This window comes from Hermetia illucens, chromosome 2 (genome assembly GCF_905115235.1).
Source record: "Hermetia illucens chromosome 2, iHerIll2.2.curated.20191125, whole genome shotgun sequence".
In the NCBI taxonomy this organism is placed as follows: domain Eukaryota; kingdom Metazoa; phylum Arthropoda; class Insecta; order Diptera; family Stratiomyidae; genus Hermetia; species Hermetia illucens.
This window is the reverse complement of record NC_051850.1, coordinates 102405336-102431382: the sequence shown is the minus strand read 5'-3', so window position 1 is coordinate 102431382 and position 26047 is coordinate 102405336. Positions and strand designations below refer to the sequence as shown.

Genomic DNA, 26047 nt, shown 5'->3' with positions numbered 1-26047 from the left:
GTTTCTTACAAGCACATTGCGTTGATAGTCATTCTGGGTAGAGTCCTTTAGACTCGTTATAACTAACTCGATAGGCTAATTTGTTATTGTCGTTAAAACCGCAGTTATCGTTTATTTTCTCGTTAAATTTGAACAGAAACATTCGTTTTGGCAAATATGCTTCAACGTCATGTAGATTTGATGTGCTCCTCTGTAACCCTTATTTATTTATTACTACATTAGTCTTCTCATCATTTCTACATATGCAACTGACCCGTTTGTAGACGTTGTTCTCAACTTGAGCCAGAAAATCACAACAAATCGTAGGGGTTAAGAAAAAGCTGAGTGGCAACGGATAACGGAACTTTCTAATTATTGCATCAATAACAGTTACCCTTCTGTGGAACTTAAACAGTAACGTTTTTCTTGTGCATGTTAGGAAACTTTTGAATCCTAAGTACCGCAGAATCGACATTTAGAGCTTTGTGGTGTGCTGGCAAGTTGTACCTATCTTGTTCTTGTTTTGTATCTTTTACTATCGAAACTGCACGGTACATTGTTTTTTTCATCATTGTATTGGATATTGAATATTAGTCTTACCGTCAGCTTCGCTCACCCGGCAAACAATCTAAGCTAATATCCTCTCCTTAGTACCGGAAATCTTGTGAACTCACCGCAGAAATACTAAAACTACACAAACTTAAAATGAGGATACTGATAGGCTTAATAACTGCACATGACGGGAATCTGTAATTAAGACCCGACATGCTGACATTGTAATGAAAAGAGCGAACAGACTCATATATCATAATGGACTGTCCCGCGGTCTCGTAGTGGAAACATACCACCCTAGAGAAGGGTTCAATCAGATGCCCCTAGTGGACTATGTCCTTCACCTATCGACTACAATAGGACTTTTCACACGAATAAATTTTGGTAGGATATCCGATAAGCTAACAGACTGCAGCATGAGGCAACATAACTCACAAAACCCTCCAGCCATCCATCTGGTCAGCGTGTTTCAGGAGTTTTTGGAATTTTGAAAGTAAAGTAAAAGCAATTTCAATGATTTCTAATCTGCAAATTCATTTTCTTTGGGATTCGATCAATAGCCTGAAAGCTATGAATTTTCTTGTCGATAATACGCATCAATTTTAAAATCAAAAAATTCTCTACATCCTATTTATACTTCGGGTTTATTTACAAAAATCCGGCCGCGTGAAGTGCGCCAATGACATACACAAATGAGACAGAAGCGCTTATTCCAATTCATTAATCTTTTCTGACATTTTAACTAAAGTCAAAGATTGCCTTGCTCACTGGCTTACCATTAACCAAAGCAAAGTACCTCTGGTATATATTACATTAAGTATATTCGTTCTATGTGGTTCATTACTTTTTGAGTTAGGATTCCGGCAAATATGAAAAGCCACGCGTTTAAAAAAAAATTTAAAAATCGCCTGTCCGATGTGAAGACATTTTCCCCTCTTAATTACAAACAAAATACTGTTGCAACTAATACAAATGCGCTTGCAGACGGCTACATCAAGTCTGACGCCAAGTATTTATAAATAGGCTATTTACATAGCGCTAATTCTGTGTTCAATATATATTTAATACTGCGTTAGAAAAAGGCTCTTCCCTACCATTGATTATTTCAAATATATCTGCTTTATCTACATAAATATTTCGACAAAGCCTACAGTTTTCATTATCTGGAGAAATTCATTATTGATCTTTTCTGAACCACTGTCGAAAAGAAGATTTAGTCGTCCCTGGCCAGTTTTTATGCCAGAATCTCTTCCTGGTATACCTCAATATCCCTTTTATGGAGTTTCCATAACACCAATAGCCTTGAGAATATTAAAATCGTTCCGGTCCTATCTATCTCTATCAAACTCTTCTCTTTTTCTTAAGCCGTTGTCCCATTCACATTTTGTTCTGTCATTTACCTGATCTTTAATGCAGTTGCGAGGCTTTCAAATCACCATTCAACGTATCAAACCACCGTTGTTTTGGCCGCCCTTTTAGTCGCTTACCATCGACTTCGATATTCAGACCAATCTTGGCGAGAGAATTCCCCTTCAAGAAGACGCCTACCTCGCAATTTTTCCACGGTCGATGTCCTCATTTCGGATATGACCAAAGCGTTTTACGCCACTAGTCCAACGTAACATATGCGTTTCCATTATCACGAGACGCCGTTCATTGTCTATTATAGTCGGCCAACACTCAGAACCATAGGGAGCAATAGGGCGGACGACACTGCGACAAATTTTAGATTCGAGACGTTCGTCGATACGTCGAAAACAAAGAACACCAGTTGTGGAACGCCATTTCATTCGTGAAACTATTTTATAACGCAGTTATTCATTGGTTGATAGCATTGACCCGAAATACTCAAATCGCTCAGTTCTGGGCAAGTCACTGCCACTGACAGTGATAGTGCCTGTGTCATTAGGATCGGTGTATAGGGCGCAGTGTATAGGGCGCTACATATTAGATATCTCGTGTGATAGTGTTCATAACAAGATCAAAGATTAGTGGTGGGAGGGTGCTTCCTTGATGAACACCAAAGGGCAACGAAGCGGTTTTAATACACCCGCTACACTTAAAAATTTACTTTTCGGATCGTGGTAGAGCAATTTAACCCAGCGCAATTCTTCTGGCAGTAGGTGTTTTGGTAGAGCATACCAAATGAGTTCGTGTAGGACACGGTCAAACGCCTTCTCTAGATCTAGAAAAGTAATGTAAAAAAGGCGATGCTTCTCATGAAGTCTCTCCATGAGTAATCGCACAGCATGTATTGCGTCAGTAGTTCCGCAGTTCTTGACAACTTGGATATTCTGTGTGCGTTGGTGTCGGTTTTTGACAAGTCGATACAGATCTCTATCGCCATCCCGATCGGTCAGTGTCTGTAACAGTAATCACTTTTTTTTGCTTTCCTGTTGACATTCTTGTAAATTTGCCAGCTCAGCTTTTATCGTCAAGATATTTGTGGAGAGGCGTTTCTTTTCACAGACCTTTATTTGGACATCGTCATTCCAAAGCCAAATATCTCGGTTGATGAGCCGCTTACCTGGCTTGGTGATCCCAAGGGTCGCATAGGCCGCTTTGTGAATCGTGTTTTTGACTTGGTTTCACGATTCTTCTACATTCATAATGGTTAGTAATCGGGTAAGTGACATCATTTTTTTTTCGCGTGAAATCGCCACCATTTAACGCGCGGCGGGCCAGTGCGTCCCTCATGCTGTTTTATCGGTGGTTTGATTCACATAACGGCAATCAACGGCCGATGCTGAGGTGCGGTCGTCTCATAGGGAATGGCTTTGTAGTCAACGACGATGGTAAAATATCGGCGTCTTATGCGAATATAGTCGATTTACGTTTGAATGTTCCAACATGTAGGAAGATGAGACAGTCGTTTGATGAACCATGTATTTATAAATACAAACCATGAGTGCCCGCAAAATCGACTATACACTCATCACCCTTATTGCGCACTTTTCCCATGGCACCAGTTGCCGTCTACCTTTTCATTCACATGACCACTAAGATCGCCCACAATGACGATATAGTCATCAGCAGGCGCGTTACAGATCTTTGCATCGAGAAGTTGCTAAAAAACATCTTTCTCGGCAACAGGTCGCCTTATCTGTGTTGCGAATGTGTGGGAAGAAGTGAATAGTGCCATAAGCTGAGATAATGGTGAGGTTCATCAGTCGGTCATCAAATCGCTCGACTTCCTTAATGGCATCACGGAAAGTTTTAAAGAGAGTAATGTCAACACCATATTGAGTGTGTGAACTACCAAAATAGAGAAGTTTATAGTCATTTTACCGCGTTCGCGTTCTATATCAAAGCGTTTGACATGAGACCATGAGATTTCGTGTAGAGCGCAAATATCAATGCGCCTTTCGAGTGAAGGTGCCAATATTTAAGGTGTAGACACATAATTGGTTTGCTCTAATTTACTTACGTCTTGACGCATGCGTCACGAACCCTTACCCATTTCTCGACAGGACCGCGGTCTGTCCTGCCTCGTCAAACTATATGAACGCCCTATCATTTCTCCGATGCTTAGGATCTCTCAACACGATCATTTTATTTTAACGACATTGGATGCACTTTCTTGGTGCCGCGGAATCCGTTACCAAGGAAGATCACGTAGGATTTAGAATAGTGGACAAACTTCATCTATGTTTTATTTATCTCTTTCCCTGATCTCAGTATTTTGTTTTTGTATTACTGAGAATACAAACGTGCTAACTGCGGAAGTTAAAGTCCAAAAAGGCCATCGCTGTCGCATAACGCATTGAAGTTGATTATGTGAAGTAACATTCTGTTTACTCATTTCTCATATGTTTGTGTTTTTCCATTGCATATTTCATTTTAAACTCTGTAAAAAGAAAATATTTTTCAAATTGCAATCAACCAGAAATATTTTAAACACAATTTCGCTCCTATTTACAGCATAATACCACAATGTCTCACCCTTAGGACCTGACGTGAGCTATTTTTTTTGCGTATGTAGTGCGAGGCCTACCTAAACCTTTTCGTCTTCTAGTTGTTAATTTAAAAAATGCGTCCAATCGTCAAAGTGTTCCCATTACTTCTAATTTGCTATTGGACTTTTCCAGAACATGCTGCGTTGTGCATTTATGATAACGCTTTTTGGTATGTGCATCCATTTAATTCCTCCCGCGATGAATTTAGCCACTATTTTGTCCAAAATTCGATTGAACAGTACTGACGAGAGCGGATATCCTTGTTTAAGTTCCATGTTTAATCGCTCAGATCGCTATTTACATAAAGATATTGCTTTCAGTGTGGTCATCCTTTCTGTGCTTTAATATTCTCGATATTAGAGTCATTCGAGGGTAGGTTACAGGGCGCTAATCATACGCGCCCTTTCCTTTGTGATTCTCCATAGCGTCTGCTACCTCAGTCGGTAGGTATTAGCGAACTTTACTCTATATATTGCAGCTATTATTTTACCGATATTCTTTTCCCCCTTTGTCCTTGCCACAATGCTCGTTTCAGTCTTCTTGGAATGTTGCGAGTAGAATTTGGACTTTATTTCTGTCTGTCTGCCTTTGTCGTTACAGTACAGCATGATTGTTATTTCATATAGAATCGAGCTACTATTTCCCTTTCTGACATTAATTTCCAGTTTATAAGGATTTTTTTTATCGCTCTTACGATTGTAATTCCCACGCCGCCAAGTCTGCTGTTTCCTTGATTGCTTGAATATATTATCATATTGCCTTCTGTCCAGGGGGTTTCTTCTGTTCTAGCACATCTGATTTCCCTGACTCCCGGTATTTCAATTCTTAAAAATTACATTTGTGTTTAAAAAAAAACACAAAGCTATAAAATATATTTCTGAGAAAATTTTCCCTCTATATGCATGTGAAAACTTATCAATTCCATAATATTATAATCCCACACGACGCCATTACTTGAAACTAGCAATATGTTAATTTTTTATTAATTCCCTCCAATTATTTACTAGGTCTTTGATGGCATGATTGGTACTGATAATGACTTGGGACAATACTGCTCAACTAATATGCCCGTCAGAATTGCCTCAAAGATGAATCGGATGGTGCTAGTATTCACTACAAATAGTTACATCACTGACAAAGGATTTTCTTTCGTTTATACCTTTATCAATGTAAAATGCGGTGGAATAATGAAAGAAGATAATGGTGTAATAGAATACAAGTACACCGATGAAGAAACCGTGGTCGGCGATCGAATATGTCGTTGGATAATATCAGCACCTCCAGGGAATGGGATCGCTCTCACCATCAGCCAATTTGACCTATTCCAATCAGAAAATTGCACCGAAAGTTATTTAGAAATCATAAATAATGCCACATTCCGAAGCGACATTGTTGGAAGGTAAGTCGTTAGGTGAACATTTCAAAAGCTAGACTGAATAATACAGTACATTGTTAATTTGTCGCTACTAGACAAAAGCCTACTCCGCAGCAATCAATGCGATGACTTTTATTGTCCTTTAAAGTACTACTTTTATTCCAATGAAACTTTAGTGGTTTTTTTTCGATTGAAAATAAATATAGTTTAGTATTAATGATAATGAAAGTGAAACGTAACGGCATTCGATTGTTACGTGGTTTGTGGATCTCTTTCCTCTCAAATCAAGTACTTACAACGACCATTTCGCGTAACAGTGACAATTGGAAAATCCGCAATCCGTTGTCATTGGTACGTTGATGCAAACTATGGAAGCCAACTTATTGCCTGTATGCGAGCTCCATCCCTACTTAATAATAATCGGTGCAACAATGGATTGAAGCGTATTAAAGCACTTCATTCCAAACTGCAACGGTGTACTAGACGGTTAGGAAGGCAATATGGTCAAAATTGCGCCCGCCTATAATTATTATCTAGATTTGACTCAGGTAGTCATTCACATCGGAGTCGAATGGTATCCATCCAGTCACGATGGAAATCCCTCAGCCACCAGTGAAATTTGAACTTCGATTTTGACAGCCAAGCGCTCAAATCACTAAGCCATCGCTCGTTGAAAGTCATATTTCGACGAATCTATGGAATGGAATTCGGACGACCACAGAAGGCAGCTTCCTCGAGTGAGACCTTCCTTTTTTGAAGGAGTTTATTTTGGTCATAAAAAACATGCAGTGATTAATGCAAAATTAAGTAAAAGAAAAAAGTTGTACATTTTAAGCTTCCATTAAAATCAAATGAAAATTTCAAAACACAATCGTGTATTGTTTTCTTGTTCAAATTTCGAGCACCACACTGTGCTACTATCTTAAGTTATTCTCATAAAAACTTTAGAAATGCGTAAACCCAACAATTTCAACCCAATTGTGTTTACTGATGATTTGCGAAAAACCATCAATTAAATATGTAAATATTTCTAGGTATTGTGGTGAATCCTATAAACCATATGAACGGGTTAGTAGCAATCTCCTTACTTTGGTGTATAGATCTTCACGAATATCAGATCAATTCAAACTCTCATACAAATTCCACGATGAGCGATACGGTACGATCTATGTTCTAAATTCTATTAAATAAGTAATTTAAAAAATCTTTTTTCTCCAGATTGTGGTGGGAATTATTCAACTCCCGCAGGTTTCATACGTTCCCCTGGGCAAATGGGTGAATATCTGCCATCCAAAGATTGTGTGTGGATTCTTGAAGCTCCACTGGGGTCGCAAATTGAGTTGAATGTTGAAAAATTTTCTATTGAATCTAGTGAAGAGTGTGCATTTGATTTCCTGGAAATCCGGTGAGTATTGCCAACTGATTTTTTCTCCAAAAATATAACTCTGTATCTGTTTTTCTTTTCATACATTATTGGTAATTTTGTAGTGTTTTTTTTATTCAAAAACTATTTGCAAAAGGGAAATGAAACATGATTTATTGCGATATTTCTTTATTCTTCTCTACGCTATTGTCTTCTAGAAATGGAATGACAAGCTCATCGCCCCTAATAGGAGTATTTTGTGGACAAAACATACCTAAACGAATACCCTCATTTACAAATCATTTGTATCTACATTTCCATTCGGATTCATCCCATAATGCTGGTGAATTCCTTCTTCAATGGGATCGAACTTCGTCAACATGTGGCGGCATTCTGGATTCCTACAGTGGATCAATACAATCCCCCCATTATCCTGAATTAGTTTCAGGTGCATCGAAGTGTAAGTGGCATATAATAGTCAACAAAGGGTCGACAATAAAAATCCACATTAAGCAAATCGGAGCATCAGGTGATGTTTGTTCAGGGAAGCATGTTAGAGTTTTTGATGGTGCAATTGCTGATTTTAACGAATTGGAGCTAAATTGTGGAGCCGCCGCTGAAAGCACCATAGAAACATCAAAGAATGAGGCTGTGGTAACTTACATTTCCCACATTGATGAAAATATCGGTGGATTCTTTTTAAATTACACAATGAATTGCATCCATGAACTTCGCGACCGTGATGGCATCATTGAGTCACCAAATTTTCCGGCTCTATATCCGAATCAAATGAATTGCCAGTGGAAAATTAGTGGCGAGGATGGAGAAAAAATTGCCATTGATGTATCACACCTGGACATGGAGCAGCTTACATCTAATTCTGATTGCCAGTTCGATTATCTAGAAATCGTTCAGCTGAAAAACAATGAAATTTTAAGCAGAGAGAAGTATTGCCATACTAAACCAGAGACGATATCTACTCTAGGAGAACAGGCTATTATTAATTTCAAAACGGATGCCCACGATAAAGGCAGTGGATTCCACTTAGAATATAAGATACTCGGATGTGGAGAGACTTTGACGAAACCATTCGGGAGGATCGAGTCCGCGAATTATCCTTACTCACATAATGCCAATTGTATATGGGTTATTAAAACTGACATTGGATACTCCTTAGAACTTACTTTAAATGTAGAGTTGAATTCACGCGATAACTGCAAAGAGAACATGCTGGTGGTAAGTCTCGCTATACATATATATTTTGCATTTATTGATGAGGTTTTGCTTCCCTGCAGATTTCTGCCGGACCACAGGGAATTAACGAAGTTGCAAAATATTGTGATACGACGCCTAGTCATGTGGTGACAGTATCCGGACATGAAGCATACATTCGGTTTAGAACTGATGGAGTGAGAGTATCAAAAGGCTTCAAACTTAGCTACCGTAAAATTCAATCTAGTAAGTTATACTTTTAATTTTTTCCATTATAATACATAATTGGCGTTATTTATTAAATTCCCTAATCAGGCCCCTGAGCTTTTAATCTATCGTATTGGGATTTTTTGAAATAATAAGTAAATTGAGAACACAGTTGATGGGTGAATCGCACTCACAGAATTTGGAATGATGCCTCCAGAGTAGCTTCTATTTCAAATAAAATCTGAAATTAATGGGAAGTCTCACATTTCACATCTTGTTTCTTAGGGTCAAGCGAAACCAGCAATGGAATTACCGCACTTTCTTAATGTGTGGCTTATCCACCGTCACATCTGCTTCCCGATCAACACGTCTACGGGTAACTGGTCTTTGCGCCGATGAAGTTCTTGATTCGAAATTGTATCAGGTCAGAGTACCTTGACGGCACGTCGCAGACAAGTGTCGACGATGATTTGGAGCTTTTCAGTAACAGTGGTGGTCACTTTTCATGTATCACTTCCACATACCAACACAAAAAAACATTAGCAAAGAACAGTCTCAACTTGATGTTGGTGTTGAGAAAACTGCATTTCCAAATTTTAGAAAACACAGGGAATGCGGATGTAACGCTGTTAATGTGTCGTGCGACATCCAGTTCAATGCCACCGTCGGCAGAAACGACGCTTCCTAGATATGCAACTTGATCAACGTCTTCGATGCTCTGCGCATTAATGCAGATAGCATTAGTGATGACCTATCCAGATTTTAGACCTCAAATTTTTCATTCCTTCATACTTCCGAATTCTGAAGAATTTACGATGACCTGGCTAAACTCTTGAGTAGTTTACTTTCAATCGATTAAATACCTCCTGAAGTTTGAGTCTACGATCCTGTTAAAAAGTTGCCATAAATAACAATGTGTCCGGATAGCTGAGTGGTTAGAACACAAGGCTGTCGTATGGAAGGTCGCGACTCAATTCTCGCTGATGACAGTGGGATTTGTATCGTGATTTGACGTCGGATATCAGTCGACTCAGCTGTGAATGAGTACCTGAGTCAAATCAGGGTAATAATCTCGGGCGAGCGTAATGCTGACCACATTGCTTTGCCCTCTTGCATCTGCCTTTTTAAGAACCATCCGTAAGAGAAAATTCAAAGGGTTTCATAGTTTTATTTTTAATTAATTCACTTATTTGAGCTTTGCTCATGAATTTTCGGAAGCTTTTTTTTAATAAGACTGTATGCATCCTTCTTGAGCTGATTTGAATCAATCTCACTAAAAAAACAACCAAACAAATCATTCTTCCGAATCCGTATGGTCATCATGAATTTTCACCTTTATTTCGATTATTTTTAATTCATGTCTTACAATACAGAGAATGAGGTCATCAATTTGGTTTCATTATTGTCTTTATTTAATATTGGCCTAGAGACTAACATGTTGGTAACACTAAGACTTTCCTTTTTTTTATCTCCGAAACAAGCGCATTTTTGGTAGTGCGTTAACCCGTAAATAATAAAGTGCTTCAAAGCACGATCTTATTAAAAAAGTACGTCTTCTTAGTTTTTATAGTATAATTTTCTAAGTTAGACTCAATCCCTCCGTACAAGGTGCACCCTCTTCAATATCCAACTAATTCACATGAGCTTCGATATTTTGGGAATCATTGTGCGCATTTGCATCTGCACCACACTCTTTCCTATTATCAGCGACAACTATTTTCTTCTCACAGTATGATTCCACCTAACAATTCTATACGGATCTTGAGATGTAAGTCTTTAAATTATTACTCAATGTATATACATATAATAAAAAAAAACAATCTTTCTGCAGACTTTGTTTGTGCGTGTTAGGTACTTCTCCCGTTTAGCTTTTGTGGGTCAGAACACGAACTTGTTAGCACTGATGAAGGGAACAAGTGGTTCCCGAAATATCGGTATTTGCAAGAATAAATATTCACACCAACGAAAAAGAAACAACAAGTTTTTATTATTTCAGATAATTAATCGTTGGAAACACCGCATAATTTCACTCTGATTCCACTTCTTTTCAATATTGTCGCTTTCCTGATGCTAATCTGAGGCTCTCTTCATCCTGGAGCTTTTCGATATCAAACATGATAATAAGAGTGAGTCTAATATTCCCATTATTTGCTATCCGGCATCAAATTGAAACAGCGAGACGACTTTTTTTATTCACTAGTCATATTTCGGGAACAACTTGCTCCCTTCTTCAGTGCTATACAATATATCGGTATATGTGAACAATAAATCACTAACAAATTGTCTCCATTTGATATAATTACAAGAACTGCCGCAGTCATATCTACATTTAGTTGAATATCCGGCATCGATATTTCATTTTAACGAAGTAATTATCACGGTCACCATTCACCCTGCGTAAAACCAATCTGTTCCGTGACTTAACTTTGAGTTCCATGATATCATTTTTAAGGTCTCGTTTGTAAAACAAAACCTTATTAAAATCGGTTCAATGTCTGTCTGTCTGTCTCAGAAACGGCTATACCGATTGACACGAAATTTGGTGAGAAGGTGGGACCTGTGGACCCCCAGACATGCAGTGAGTGATATACTCCTATGTTCAGATTTAAGGGGGTCCCCATACATGTAAAAGGGGGGTGTAAAATTTTTTTTCACCAAATGTAGGCATGTCTTAGTTTTGAGATTTGTTAAAAAGGCGGGGAATGGGAGGAGTATAAAGTGATGATTTCTTAAACGGACCTATTCTCAGAAACTACCCAACCGAAAAATCTGAAAAAAATCTGCCTCTATATGGTGCCCAGGCCTCAAAATACTCTCCACATCGATATCTGTTCAAATTACGTTAATAATAGTATATTACTATATTTTTGGGAAAATTGAGTAAAACCCCCCTTAAGTTTATCTCAGAGTTATAAAAGTTGGTAGTAGTATAAAATATAATATGAAGCATATTATCTCCAAGTTTGATCAGAATCATACTATTAGTAACAAAGTTACAGTAGCTCAAATTTGCCTTTACCGTGTAAATTTACAACCCGAAGTAGTAAACCTGACATGCTAAATGCATATTCTTAACAGGATACGTACAAATGGGATAGTTCTACACTCAAATATACTCACACAAGAAGCAAACAAAACCTTTCATACCTGAAGCGCCCAGCTTCCGGTTTCCCGACTTGTTAAGGTTTTTATTAGTTTTGACGTGAATTGTAAAGTACTCGAGTAAGGAATCCGAATGTACACACTTAAAATGAGACAGGACTCATTTTCATTATCATTGTAATAATGTAGGGTATAGTATGGAGCATAATTCTACCAAATTTGGTGGAAATCGCACTATTACTAAGAAAACTATAATAGGTCAAATTTGTCGCCTCCTTGCAAATTCAATCATCATCATCAACGGCGCAACAACCGGTATTCGGTCTAGGCCTGCCTTAATAAGGAACTCCAGACATCCCGGTTTTGCGCCGAGGTCCACCAATTCGATATCCCTAAAAGCTGTCTGGCGTCCTGACCCACGCCATCGCTCCATCTTAGGCAGGGTCTGCCTCGTCTTCTTTTTCTACCATAGATATTGCCCTTATAGACTTTCCGGGTGGGATCATCCTCATCCATACGGATTAAGTGACCCGCCCACCGTAACCTATTGAGCCGGATTTTATCCACAACCGGACGGTCATGGTATCGCTCATAGATTTCGTCATTGTGTAGGCTACGGAATCGTCCATCCTCATGTAGGAGGCCAAAAATTCTTCGGAGGATTCTTCTCTCGAACGCAGCCAAGAGTTCGCAATTTTTCTTGCTAAGAACCCAAGTTTCCGAGGAATACATGAGGACTGGCAAGATCATAGTCTTGTACAGTAAGAGGTTTGACCCTACGGTGAGACGTTTCGAGCGGAACAGTCTTTGTAAGCTGAAATAGGTTCTGTTGGCTGACAACAACCGTGCGCGGATTTCATCATCGTAGTTATTATCGGTTGTGATTTTCGACCCTAGATAGGAGAAATTGTCAACGGTCTCAAAGTTGTATTCTCCTATCCTTATTCTTCTTCGTGTTTGTGTTTGACCAGTGCGGTTTGATGTTGTTGGTTGATTCGTCTTCGGTGCTGACGTTGCCACCATATATTTTGTCTTGCCTTCATTGATGTGCAGCCCAAGATCTCGCGCCGCCTGCTTGATCTGGATGAAGGCAGTTTGTACATCTCGGATGGTTCTTCCCATGATGTCGATATCGTCAGCATAAGCCAGTAGTTGGGTGGACTTGAAGAGGATCGTACCTCTTGAGAGTGATCCTGCTGCTTTTATCTGGCCTCGCACATTGGTCAGGGTCAGCCTAGTCAGTCATTAATTTCGTCGGGATACCGAATTCTCTCATGGCCGTGTACAGTTTTACCCTGGCTATGCTATCATAGGCGGCTTTAAAGTCGATGAAAAGATGGTGCAACTGTTGTCCATATTCCAACAGTTTTTCCATGGCTTGCCACAGAGAGAAAATCTGATCTGTTGTTGATTTGCCTGGAGTGAAGCCTCTTTGGTATGGACCAATGATGTTCTGGGCATATGGGGCTATCCGGCCTAGCAAGATAGTGGAGAATATCTTATAGATGGTACTCAGCAACGTGATACCTCTATAATTGCTGCACTGTGTGATATCTCCCTTTTTATGTATGAGACAGATAATGCCTCGTTGCCAATCGTCAGGCATTGATTCGCTGTCCCATACCTTGAACACAAGTAGATGAACCACTTGCTGTAACTGGTCGCCTCCATATTTAACCAATTCGGCTGTAATTTCATCGGCTCCTGGCGACATGAATTTTTAGCCGATGAATTGCACGGACTGTTTCTCCTAAACTTGGTGGTGGCAGTATTTGTCCATCGTCTTCAGTTTGCGGGACCTCCAACTCGCCGATGTTCTGGTTGTTCAGTAGCTCATCAAAGTACTCAACCCATCGCTCCAATATGCCCATTCTGTCGGAAATCAGATTTCCCTCTTTGTCTCGGCAGGATGAGCATCGAGGTGTATAAAGTTTCATCCTCCTGACTTGTTGGTAAAACTTTCGCGCCAATACTGAATGTGAATATTCTCAAAAAACACAAAACCTTTCATACCTGAAGCGTGCATCTTCCGGTTTCCCGACTTGTTTGTATCTTTGTTAAATCCTTCACATTTACTAATAATGTTAAACTGCGAGTGTGAAGCGCATAAGGTTGACCATTATCAATACAGTAATTTTTATCAAATTATTTATTTAAATGGCTTTCTCAAAAATAGAGAGCGAAGGGGATCTTCACGGAACTTTTATGCACTCATCGCTCCTCACATAGGAAAACACAAAACTTTTTATACCTGAAGCGTCCAGCTTCCGTTTCCCGACTTGTTTTTTTTTTTTGGAAACAAAATGTCTGGGTCAGCCGATTTATTCCGAAACGGGTGAAGCTATTGGTACGGAAGTTGGTGAGAACATGTGGTCTGTGAATCCCTTTACATTTAATCATTTTGCGATGGATTTAAGGGCGAAAAGGAGGTGTACATTTTTTTTTCACAGAATATAGTCATCTTCTACTTTTTCTTCAGCCCTTGTCCCATTCATAAGTGGGGTCAGCTCATCATGATCGGTTTGGCCATTTGGTTGTATCAAATGCCTGATCTGCCACCGTTGTTTTGGCCGATCTTTTGTTCGTTTTCCATCGACTTCGATGTTCAGACCAATCCTGGCGAGCGAATTCTCGTTAGCACGAATTACGCAACCACACCATCGAAGACGCCTCTCGCAATTTTCCCACGATCGATGCAACTCCATATCGTTCGTGGATATCCTTATTTTGGATGTGATCAAAACGTGTCATGCTACTAGTCCAACGAAATATCTTCGTCTCCATTACCGCAAGACGTCATTCATTGTCTTTTATAGTCGGCCAACATTCAGAACCATAGAGAGCGACAGGACCGACGACATTGCCATAAATTGGGGTATCAAATAAATGGGCTCAATTTGTACTTTCCGGATCTGATATTTCCGATACTGGGTAAAACATAGGTGAGTGGAGGTGCAAAATGTGTGGCACGAAAAGTGCCTCTCAAAACCTATCCAACCGCACATTAGTTCTATCGATATTTAATTTACGTACATATGCGTATATATACTTTTATGCACAGACTAAAGTGGAAATGCGTGAAGATGCGTTAGATCAATTTAGTTGCGTAAATATACGTACATGTATATACACGGTAGGTAATGTTTGTTTATTCAGGATGAGAACAATATTTATGCCTTTAATATGTATATTCATGTCTTTAATATGTATGCATATTTTAAAGTTTAGCAATATATGATGGAATATTTAGCATTCTTTGTTATGTACGAATGGAAAGACGCGCGTAAAGAATTGCTCACATAAGATGTACACATTGAAGAAAAGAAATGATAGTGCGAGGGGCCCAAATCGGGTGAACGTGGCAGGTGGAGTACCACTTCCCAACCAAGAACTACCAACTGATCTTCGACGGACTTTTCCATGTGTGGTAATACATTATTATGCAATAGAATTACTTTTCTGTATCTTGTTGCCAATTATGCCAGTTTTGGACCTAGGCTTGATTCAAGTTCGTCATTTGTAGTCGGCAACGATCAATATTTACCGCTTCGCTGTTTGGCCTCACCAAACACACAACATAAGTTTCTTCCCGGACTGACTTGGTTTCGCTAATCATGTCGCTGGTTGTCCACGATCGATCCAGGCTCTCTTTCCTCCCTTAAATAAGTTCGTGAGAGTAGACATTTGAGATGCAGTGCATGTCATTTTAAGGATGTTGTGCCATTCTAAAATCTGCCATAACTCAATCTTTTTCTTTATACAACTCCTCGTGTTACGCCGTTTCACTATCGAGATGCTTCAACAGAAAGTTTAAATGAAATGATTCTCAGACTTGCACACCAGAAACTAAGAGACAACATTTCGTTTGAAAATACTATTCATTAGGTGGAGAAATGTTCAACTGGTGAACAGTAATAATAAACTAATTGTTTCAATTTTTTAATTATAACTTCCTTGCATCCTCGTGAAAAGTAGTTAACTCTCAGCTTTTCAAATGAATTTTCTACTTTTTTTCAGAATGCGGGGGCATACTTCAAGCACCCAGCGGGACATTGTACTCACCATACTATCCGAAGAATTATGACAATAATCTTTACTGCGAATGGTTCCTTAACTTCAATAAAATAAGATTGGAGTTCTTAGACCTCGATCTTGAATCTAGCCCGAACTGCACTAACGATTACATAGCTTTTTACCGAATGAGCAATGGTGAAGAAGAACTGAAAAATAAAATATGCGGATCGGCTCCTTCAGTTTATAATATTGATATGTTGGGCACACACACGTTAAAGGTTGTAATGAAAACGAATAAAGCAATTGTGAAAAAAGGATTCAAACTACAATACGAATCGGTATCTATTTTTTTCATGTACATCCACTCAAGAGTTTAATATTTTATATACGCTTATTTGTGCAGCTATGTATGAAGGAAATTCAAGTCGGACCTGGTGTTGGAGTAATTAAGAAAAGAATCAACCAGAAATCTTGCACCTATAGGTTACGTGATGATGACCCAAGTTCGAAAATCGTTTTGACAGTAACTGAAGCAAATTGTGAACCAGCTGCTTCAAAGGATCCTCTGCAAAGCTATTTCGTGGTAAGTTGTTCTTGTTCCATAACCTGTTTATACAGTGATTTTTTTAGGTTTTGTGTAAAATAAAGCCTTTTTAAAATCAATTTTATGTCTATGACATCTGTCTCGACTAACTATGAAATCCCATGTATACAGTGAATGGCATGAAGTTAGGTAGAGTTTAAAGAATCTGCCTACATATGGAGGGGTGTAAAACGATTTACTCTAAATACACATATATCCGCATGGAGTATCAAATGAGGCGGAAACTACTCAATCTAAAAATCTGAAAAAAATCAAAGTAATGTGCCTATATAAAATCTAAACCTCAACCCCCATTCCGGTATCTGCTCAAATAAACTTAATAATAATATATTGCCAGATTTTTTAAATCGACAGGAAAACCTCCTTACGTTAATGCTAGGAGAAAAAGTTCCGTATAAATCTCATAATTACGAAGGGCCAAAGTTATCAGTTTCGTGTGAATTGTCTACCTCCTAAGCCGTCGGTTGAAAATTAAGGGAGTGAGGTGTCAATAAAGTGAACTTCTACGTGCTTTCTAAATAATGAGGAACTCCTGCTGTGCACCCAAATTCCAACGCAAATTTAGTTGAGTAAAAGGGAAAAATAGTACACAATTAAATTTTCAACTAAGTAGAGATAGAACTGTCAAGAAAATTCAAAACCTTTCATATCTACAGCATCAAGCTTACGATTTCCCGACTAACATCAAGCTGCAATCATCAAAACAAATACTTACCATTGCCCTTTTTCTATCTCAATCAACAAGTTTAAATTTTGTTAAAATCCACCATAACACGCCAACCACAACTACGTGCCATAGATATCGGTTCCTGGCAATGTGAAACACCACCTTCTGCATCTTTTCCAGAAAAAAAGCATTCTTCTCCTCTATAGCGGAAATCTCCGTGGGTACTCCACAATTGTGATGCTCCTTAACTTGGACCAGCATCTTGCAGTCTTGTACGTTATGATAGCCGTCAGCAACTGTCCAAAACAGGTGTCCATAGCATAAATTGTCGAAGAGCTTGCATACATTCCAAAAACTAGTTGAAAACAGTTTTCGGTCATAGAAGTGACGTCATTCCTTATCCTATCCCTATATCGAATTTTCGATAGCAAGAGAATTTCAAAATTTGCAAATAGCTAGCCTTCATAGGAAATAATGATGGCCACTGATCACACGAAGTTTAACCGTGGCATATCGTCTTGAGATTACTACTAAGTAGTCGATCAAGTTTAAATCCCATAAGCTCAAACGTATTTTTCTCAAAAGTCGGTAAAAAACTTCTTGCCAACTCATTAGTTATTACTTGAGTCGAATATGCTGGTAGTTAGTCTTGATCTCGATAATCTCTTCAATGAATACCAATGGTCTCTTTTTGATGGGGCAGTTACCAACCAGAATTATAACGTAGGTGGAAATATGATTGCTACAGTCTTTTTCTGAAGGGAATAATGACAGAGCTGGAAAGAAAACTGAACATAATGCGCAGCCCTTTCCCTAATTGTTGTGCAATGACGCTGCTTGTTTCTAGGGTTGAAATCGCACACGTGTCAAATAATAATTCCACCACTTTCTGCACCAAAATTACTTAACTGACAAAAATAATAAATTCAATTGAATTAACAAAGAAATTAAAAACCGTTACATTATAGAGTATATGAATCGTATATGTCCAAATATTCACTTCAATGTAATACTGACGTTTTATGCTGGCTTAATGTGCAATAAGTTCACACGATAGAGACAACTTCGCTCTGCTGCGGCAGTGGGAACTTTTAAGCGGATGTATTGCGTGATGCAGTAGACATCAAGGAAGTAGGTCTGAGTGCATTTCTGGATGTGGAAGGTACTTTCGACAACACATCGCATGCAGAAATACAGAATGTCTTATCCACAATTGAATCAGGAACACCTTGTCAAAGGTACCACTATATGGGCCAGAATTCTTCCAGGAAATCAGAAAGGGTTCAGGTTATAAGAATAAGGGACGAAGAGGATCGGTTTGGGGGACTATACTGCACGAACTTACCAAGAATGTTTCTGTCCAGGGTGGCCATGGAGGGATATAACCAAATCTTCCGCAGGATTATTGAAACTTCGCCAAGAAGAGCATTAGGAGTGAAATACTCAAAAGTCATTGCAGGTTAAACTACCACCTCAGGAAGCTAGAGCTCTCTAAATAGTAGGAATCATTATGAAACTGTCGCAAAAAACATATGCTCTTTGATTTTCTCAACTGTATTTTTTTTTTATTTTCAGATCAACCTTTCATCTGGGCCGATAAATTTCTGTAATGATCACCCGCCACCTATTATCACCGACGATTCTGATTTTTCTGTAATTCTACCAAGCGGAACATTTACAGCGACATATACCGCATTTGAGAACGCTTGCGGTGGAAAATTTGACTCTCTTCGAGGAAAGATTGCTTCACCGCTTTACCCGAACACGTATCCTGCAAATATTGAATGTATATGGACTATCGAATGTCGACCGGGTAACAGTTTAGAGCTATCTTTCCTTGATATGCAAATTCCATACTCTGAACATTGCAACGAAGACTACATAGAAGTACGAGAAGGGAATTCAACAGGAAAACTGCTAGGACTGTTTTGCAGCAACACATTGCCCACGGCGCTAGTTAGTTCCAATTCAGTTTGGATAAAATTCCGAAGCGACGAAAAATCAGTGGGAAAAGGCTTTCTGGTGTCATATAGTTATGGTAAAGTTTTTGAATGTAACTGCTTAGGTGTTTCTTCATAGAATGATTTAATAGTAGTAGAATATATTTAATCACACTTCTATATTAATTAATTATTAACGTACACATCCGTTAAGTATAAAACTTTTCGAATTTAATCATTGATGACGTATATTGTATTGGATACATACTTTGTATTTATCATGTCAGTTTTTATTCGAGTCCGGATAGCTGAGTGGTTAGAGCACAAGGCTGTCGTACGGAAGGTTGCCGTTCAAATCTCACTGGTGACAGCGAGAGTTGTATCGTGATTTGATGTCGGATACCAGTCGACTCAGTTGTGAATGAGTACCTGAGTCAAATCAGGGTAATAATCTCGGGCAAGCGCAATGCTGACCACATTGCCTCCTACATTATACCGTAATCCTGTAGTACACCGTTACACCAGCTTTAAGTGGTTTCCAATCATGTATAAATTTACCCCAATTATTGGATGAATGCATGCATTGTACTTTAGGACAATTAAAAAGACAATCATATTTCTGAGGGCACAAACAAATCAAAGTTGATAAAAACATCTAAAATGATAGATCAGTCATTCATTCGAAATGCGTTCATAAGAGAGGCTAAAAATTCCCCCGAACTTACGATATCCTCACCACTAAAAATTCCCGTGATTTATCCCCAATTCCGCTTTTCTGGATTTGGAAGATTCTAATTTTTGACTTTATATATTACTGTAAGATAGCTGAACCCTCGCCATGACTTAAAATTGTTGTTGTTGAAACTGCAATGTTCGAGGAAAGGACCGTAAATGCTTCGGAAGCAACCGGAGAAATCAACGGATTAGAGTTCTCATCGTATAAAAGGAACGCGGTAAACTTGTTGAAATGCAAAAAATATTGAAGTTGCCCAGAAAATTCTCAATGCGATGGAATTAACGTGGAAAATTGGCATTTTCCGTCCGCCAATGCTTGGGAATTTTCGTGTGTATGGTAGGTTGACGAGACCAAAAGAACTACCTACGTTAAGTTCAGGGCATAAATTCGTTAGGCACCGTCTAATTGAATTTTTAAAAAATAGCCTTTTCCAGCTCCCAACTTCGTTTTGCTGTGTCGAATGGGGATGCATTAGTTTTTCGTTTTTGTTCCCGGCTAGATTTCATGTGCACTTGACTTCGTTTTCCAAAGTTTGGTTTACACGCGATTTTCTGTGAGCCTCATTCCTACCCTAAATTTTAGAGCATTCCATCTTTTCCGAAGTAACTTAACATGCAAGTGCTGGGCATTGTTTTGAGGCTTCAGTGTACACCTCGCAAAGGAAGTATCCCAAATTTTGCTTTAGATGCGTCCAGGCATTGGAAATTGTCTTGGCCTTCCGATCTTCGTTAATGTTGTGTTTGAGGCTTTAGGTTTCGTAAGGGGCCTCTCTTATGGACCTTGTCAGCTGGGGGCTGAATTGTTGTGCCAATAAGGCGCTGTCTTTCCTTGCCTTTATTTGAAAGGCAATTCCTTTCTTAACTTACGCCCTTTGTTTTTGTGGCGAGAAAGAAACTGATACTCTGCAAGTATTTGATTACAAATGAAAGATTATGGTGAGGTACTATGCCTGGTCATACCCAAAAAGCAAGAAATAAGGGTGAAGAGTAAAACGTTCCTACTTCCGTATCGGGTCTATGAAGCGGGGATAGCGCCTATTAGATAGCGAGGTGCTTTGCCTTGCTGTCCCCAATATTTCGCTCTTTCTCATTTCTAATGTCAAAAGACATATTTTCTTCACTGTCAGAAAGAAGATGTTGGTTGAGGCGAACATCCGATTGGAATGACTGTCCCCAATACTTTGTCTCCGGTCAAATTTTCGACTTCAAATAGCGAAGAACTTCTTTGTAAGAAAAAAAGGAGCGGGTGGATGGGCACTATTTTCCTTCTTCAGTGCTAAAGTTGTGTTCGAAAACGTGTATGCGAATAATAAATCTACAGTATAACCGGAAACCTATTTTCATCATCATCAACGGTGCAGCAACCGGTATCCGGTCTAGGCCTGACTTAATAAGGAACTCCAGACATCCTGATTTTGCGCCGAGGTTCACCAAGTCGATATCTCTAAAAGCTGTCTGGCGTCCTGACCTACGCCATCGCGCCATCTTAGGCAGGGTCTGCCTCGGCTTCTTTTTATACCATAGATATTGCCCTTATAAACTTTCCGGGCTGGGTCATCCTCATCAATACGGATTAAGTGATCCGCCCACCGTAACCTATTGAGCCGGATTTTATCCACAACCTGACGGTCATGGTATCGCTCATCGATTTTGTCGTTATGTAGGTTACGGAATCGTCTATCCTTATGTAGGAGGCCAACAATTTTTTGGAGAATTCTTCTCTCGAACGCAGCCAAGAGTTCGCAATTTTTCTTGCTAAGAATCCAAGTCTTCGAGGAATACATTAGGACTGTCAAGATCATTGTCTTGTACAGTAAAAGTTTTGACCCTATGGTGAGACGTTTCGAGCGGAACAGTTTTTGTAAGCTGAAATAGGATCTGTTGGCTAACAACAACCGTGCGCGGATTTCATCATGAAATGATGATGAAACTTAGTTTAATAGTTTTAATTAAATGAACTGTAGAAAACAAAGGCACTGCCTTTATAACTTCTCTATTCTACGATGAGAAGGAAATCTTTCAAGGTTGTTTCTACTAGTGTATAACTTCTCTATTCTACGATGAGAAGGAAATCTTTCAAGGTTGTTTCTACTAGTGTAGATTTTGTACATTGAGTAAATTGTGAAATTGTCATGGCACTTTGCGCAAGGAATTTAACTAATATAGTTGTCACATACATTTGCCACGTCTTTACGATTGATTGTTGACATTTCGTCATCTTCACGCAAAACGTCACTTACCACAAAAAAAATAGCAATAATACGATATATGATTTTCCACATGCTGAACTCTTGAATCTTGCAATAAGTATATTTACCAAGTGGCATTGCATTGTGTGCATCATATGGCTTAACTACAGATATGCATGCGATACGAAAAGTATACATAGTCATCAATTCCACAAACTGTAATGGGCCTAGGGTGGATCTTCATGGTTTGCGCGTGGCAATTATCGCAAATACTTAATTACACTTTCAAAATTGCAAACAAAAAAAAACAACATAATTTCAAGTCAGTCTCAAATCAAACTCTTATGTTTTTGGGAGGATTAAGAGGAGTCGGACATAAAAGTAATAACAGTCAGATAGTAACATTACTTATTTGGGAGGAAAAACGACGTCAGTAACGATTTTCGAAATCCACTAAGTAATCTATTTCAATATATTTTCGCATACTTAGGGAACATATACAGCGGTACGCTGAATTATAGGAAAAACCAATGAATAATTAACTAAATTGATTAAATTTAATTAATTTTTTCTCGCACGACAACCAAAAGGGTTGATGTTTTTTTATTGCATATGTATCCTTTATGCCGAGCGAAGCTCAATATTATGACGACCAATAAAACTACTTGAAATATGTCCTTTGTACGAAACTTTCCAAAATAATGCTTGATTTGTAATGTCCGCGAATTCAGTGAATGCACCAAAGGCACTTAAAAGCTCAATCATTTCATTAAAATACGAAAGCCATCTGAGAACTGATAGCTCATTTCCTTGTACGCTATCACCTTTGCGTCTCTTTCCGTAAAAAACTCCGATTTACCTATCTTGTAAATTTTGCTTGTAAAGTAGGAATCAAAGTTTTAATCTTCTTTCTCCTTTCTCTTTAGCTTTTGTCTCGTTCAATAGCGAGATTGGCTCGTCTAGGCGAATCACTGCTGATTCAGTTAGCCTTTGGTCGTTTCCCAACCACTTCTCTGTTCCAATCTTAGCTAGCGAGTCTTCGTCAGCACTAATTAAAAGATTATACCATCGAAGGCGCCTCTCTCGAAATTTTTCTATGATGGGTCAACCCAATATTGATTGCAGATGTCATCATTTTGGACGTGATAATAGCATGTTACGCCACTAATCCAACGCAACATCTGCATCTCCATTATCTTGACGACCCGTTCACAGGATTCTGAACCATAGAGAGCAGTAGTGGCAATCAGATTGAGTCAGAGACCGTGCTATGTATGCTCATCACACATTCCACTTTTGGATAAGTTGCTCAAAATCAGTTTTGTTATAAGACCCTAGGAATTGATCACCTGCATAAAGCAACGTATAGGGAACAGAACGTTGGATGCACCGTCTCCACCACAAAAACAAATAGAAGTGGAATAAGATAGTGATGAACTTCGTCAATATGAACTTTATTCTTTAGATCGTGGTAGAGGAATTTAACCCAGTGCACGAGTTCCACTAGTAGAGGGTGTTGCTGATACCAGACGAGTTTGTATAGCATATGTTCTAGAGCTAGGGATGTAGTGTAGATAGTGCGATGTTTGTGTTGTAAATCTGTGATTTTTAACAAATCCAGCTCCTCGCGAAAACTTATACAATGTCAAAAATGCGGTTAGCAAGGATACGTTCAAAAATCGGTAAACGGAACGTCTTCCTGGACCACTTTTCTGTTTCTATATTGGAACGGTCGTGGGTTTTGCCAGTTAGATGGTGCTCTATCCTCCACAAAAGTGCGATTGAAGAACCCACTTTGTCAGCGTTTTTCAAAGCTCACCTGTGATATTTTCAGACTCTGTTGCTTTCCTCATTTTTATTCATTCTGTGTAGTGCTGACAGGTGTTTAGGTGTCGACAACGCTTACGGAAGTGGTGGATGAGGAAATTCTCCTCATAGAATCTGCTCGCAGTATTTTTGCTCTCTATCCATCGCGATTCGTCGGTTGGTGTTGGAAGTGCATGATGATATTAGCTTTTGATCTTTATCGTGCCGGGTGTCCAGCTTATCGTAAAGAGGTTTGTAGTGGGCGGTTTGGGTAACAGCGATCGCTTTCTTCGTTTCTGATTGGCCTTCTTATAGATTTATCATTTGACCAGCGTTTTATCGACGGGGAACTTTTGATAGGTGTATTTCCTCCCATTGACCTTCATTTGAATATCTTAATTTCGAAGCGGTTGGGCCGCGTGTTAGATCTTATTCTTTGTTTGATGCCAGCCGCGTAAGTGAAATAATTTCTTTCTTGCGAAATCGAAATATTGAGGTGCGATGGTTTCATAGAGAACGGCTTTGCTACCTAGGAAAATGAAACAACCGTTTAACAAACTGTGTATTGATAAATACAAGATCGTGAGTGACGGCAAAATCGGAAAAACGCTTGCCACCTTCTCTATATGTGCCAAGCTTTCTATGCCAAAATTTCCCAGATATTTAACAAATTTCTACTATTTCATTGTTATCAACAAATTGTCATTCCAGGTCAGTACAACGAAATAAATGGAACCAGAGGACGTATTCAGTCACCTCCCCTGGGAAGAGACGAATCTTACAAATGGCGTATTGTGGTCTCTCCAGGCAATGTAATATTTCTCTATGTAAAAGAATATATTCAAGGACTGCAGGTAATATCTGAAATGTTTTATTAAGGTAAAACTGCCAGAAATATTTATTACGCCATTGTATTCATAGATATTCGATGGTTTCGATGAAACTGCTTACGAGCTCACATTGACACAAGATACCGGAGAAATAACATCCTCAACTAGTGTCCTCTTTATCATCACCAATCAAGAGGAACTAAAGCCCTTCATTTTCGACTGGGAAGCAGTCTTAAGAAAACCCCGAAACGAAACCCACCACAAATCCTGCGGTGAACGAACAATTTTCCTTCCTGAGAAAACTTTCATTTATCTCCAATCTCCCGGATATCCATTTGGTTATGAAAATAATGTCAACTGTGAATGGATTCTAACTGCAGTTGAAGGCTTCCACGCCCTGTTTACACTTAAAGAAATCAACTTAGAGCCCACTATGGATTGTATGGCCGATTATGTTGAAATCTTTTCCAGCGCAGATATGAAAAATTGGAAGTCTGAGCAAAAAATTTGCTCCTCTGCGGATCATTCAGGGATTGATGTTATACAAGGAACTCCGCATTTAAAAGTTCATTTCCACACCGATCCTACAGGTAATCTCACTGGTTTCAGTGCACAAGTGGCAGCAGTCTGTGGTAGTGAGTTAACGAAACCGCAAGGTGAAATCCGATCGGAATTGTTAAGAGTCTTCACAATGAAATGCGAATGGAAAGTGCATGTTCGGCCCGGAAAGAAAATTCAGTTTCAACTCAAAGTCACTAGTAGGCGTGAATTAGACCTCCAATCATACATAAACATTCGCAATGGATTAGATGAACACTCGCCCCCTTTGGGCATAGGCAAATATTTACTTAATGTTAATAATTACAGCATTCCATTGACCTCATCGAATCGGGCTTTTATTACGTTTTCTAATATGTACGCAAGTCGCGTTGACTGGGTACTACTTTACAAGGAAGTATCAGATCAATGCGGAGAAGATATAGTGCTATCGAATGAAAACAGTACTGCAACTATAATGACACCAAATTACCCAAACATCCCCAATCCATACACAGAATGTACGTGGATAATCCAAGCTCCTAGTACAAAATCAATCAATGTTACGTTCAATCCACGATTTGATTTGTCAAGAAAGCACAATTGCCAGGACGAATATTTAGAAGTGTTTGATGGGGCTACCAGATTATCAAATTTGAAAGGAGTGTATTGCAGCAACCCGGGCGGTATATTTTCAACAGGTAATTCATGAAATTATTTAAATTTTATTTGAGATACAGTTATAATACTAGAAGGCTGATGCCGAAATTGTTGAACGACTATTTGAAGTGATAGATGAGGAAGCAATCGATTCGAATTAAATTTTCCCAGAATCAAAATAAATAAAAATAGTTAATTTATTCCTACAAAGGGATATGTTAAATTTCTACGTAAATATATATTTTTTTTCTTCTATCCTTATCTTTAAATATTAAATTTTTCAACTGAAGCCTATAATGTCTGTACGGCTAATATGAAA

General features: G+C 38.8%; 1 protein-coding gene across 1 annotated transcript in view; it reads left to right on the top strand.

The window, feature by feature from the left end:
• LOC119649348 (cubilin homolog) overlaps window positions 1-26047 on the top strand; it is a 62015-nt gene that overhangs the window by 18700 nt on the left and 17268 nt on the right. Inside the window, exons 12-21 of the mRNA XM_038051456.1 lie at window positions 5495-5886; window positions 6897-7021; window positions 7081-7267; window positions 7444-8461; window positions 8521-8683; window positions 15764-16098; window positions 16164-16343; window positions 18607-19069; window positions 24413-24555; window positions 24623-25769. Coding sequence (XP_037907384.1) covers window positions 5495-5886; window positions 6897-7021; window positions 7081-7267; window positions 7444-8461; window positions 8521-8683; window positions 15764-16098; window positions 16164-16343; window positions 18607-19069; window positions 24413-24555; window positions 24623-25769 — 4153 coding nt within the window. The remainder of the gene's footprint in view (window positions 1-5494; window positions 5887-6896; window positions 7022-7080; window positions 7268-7443; window positions 8462-8520; window positions 8684-15763; window positions 16099-16163; window positions 16344-18606; window positions 19070-24412; window positions 24556-24622; window positions 25770-26047) is intronic.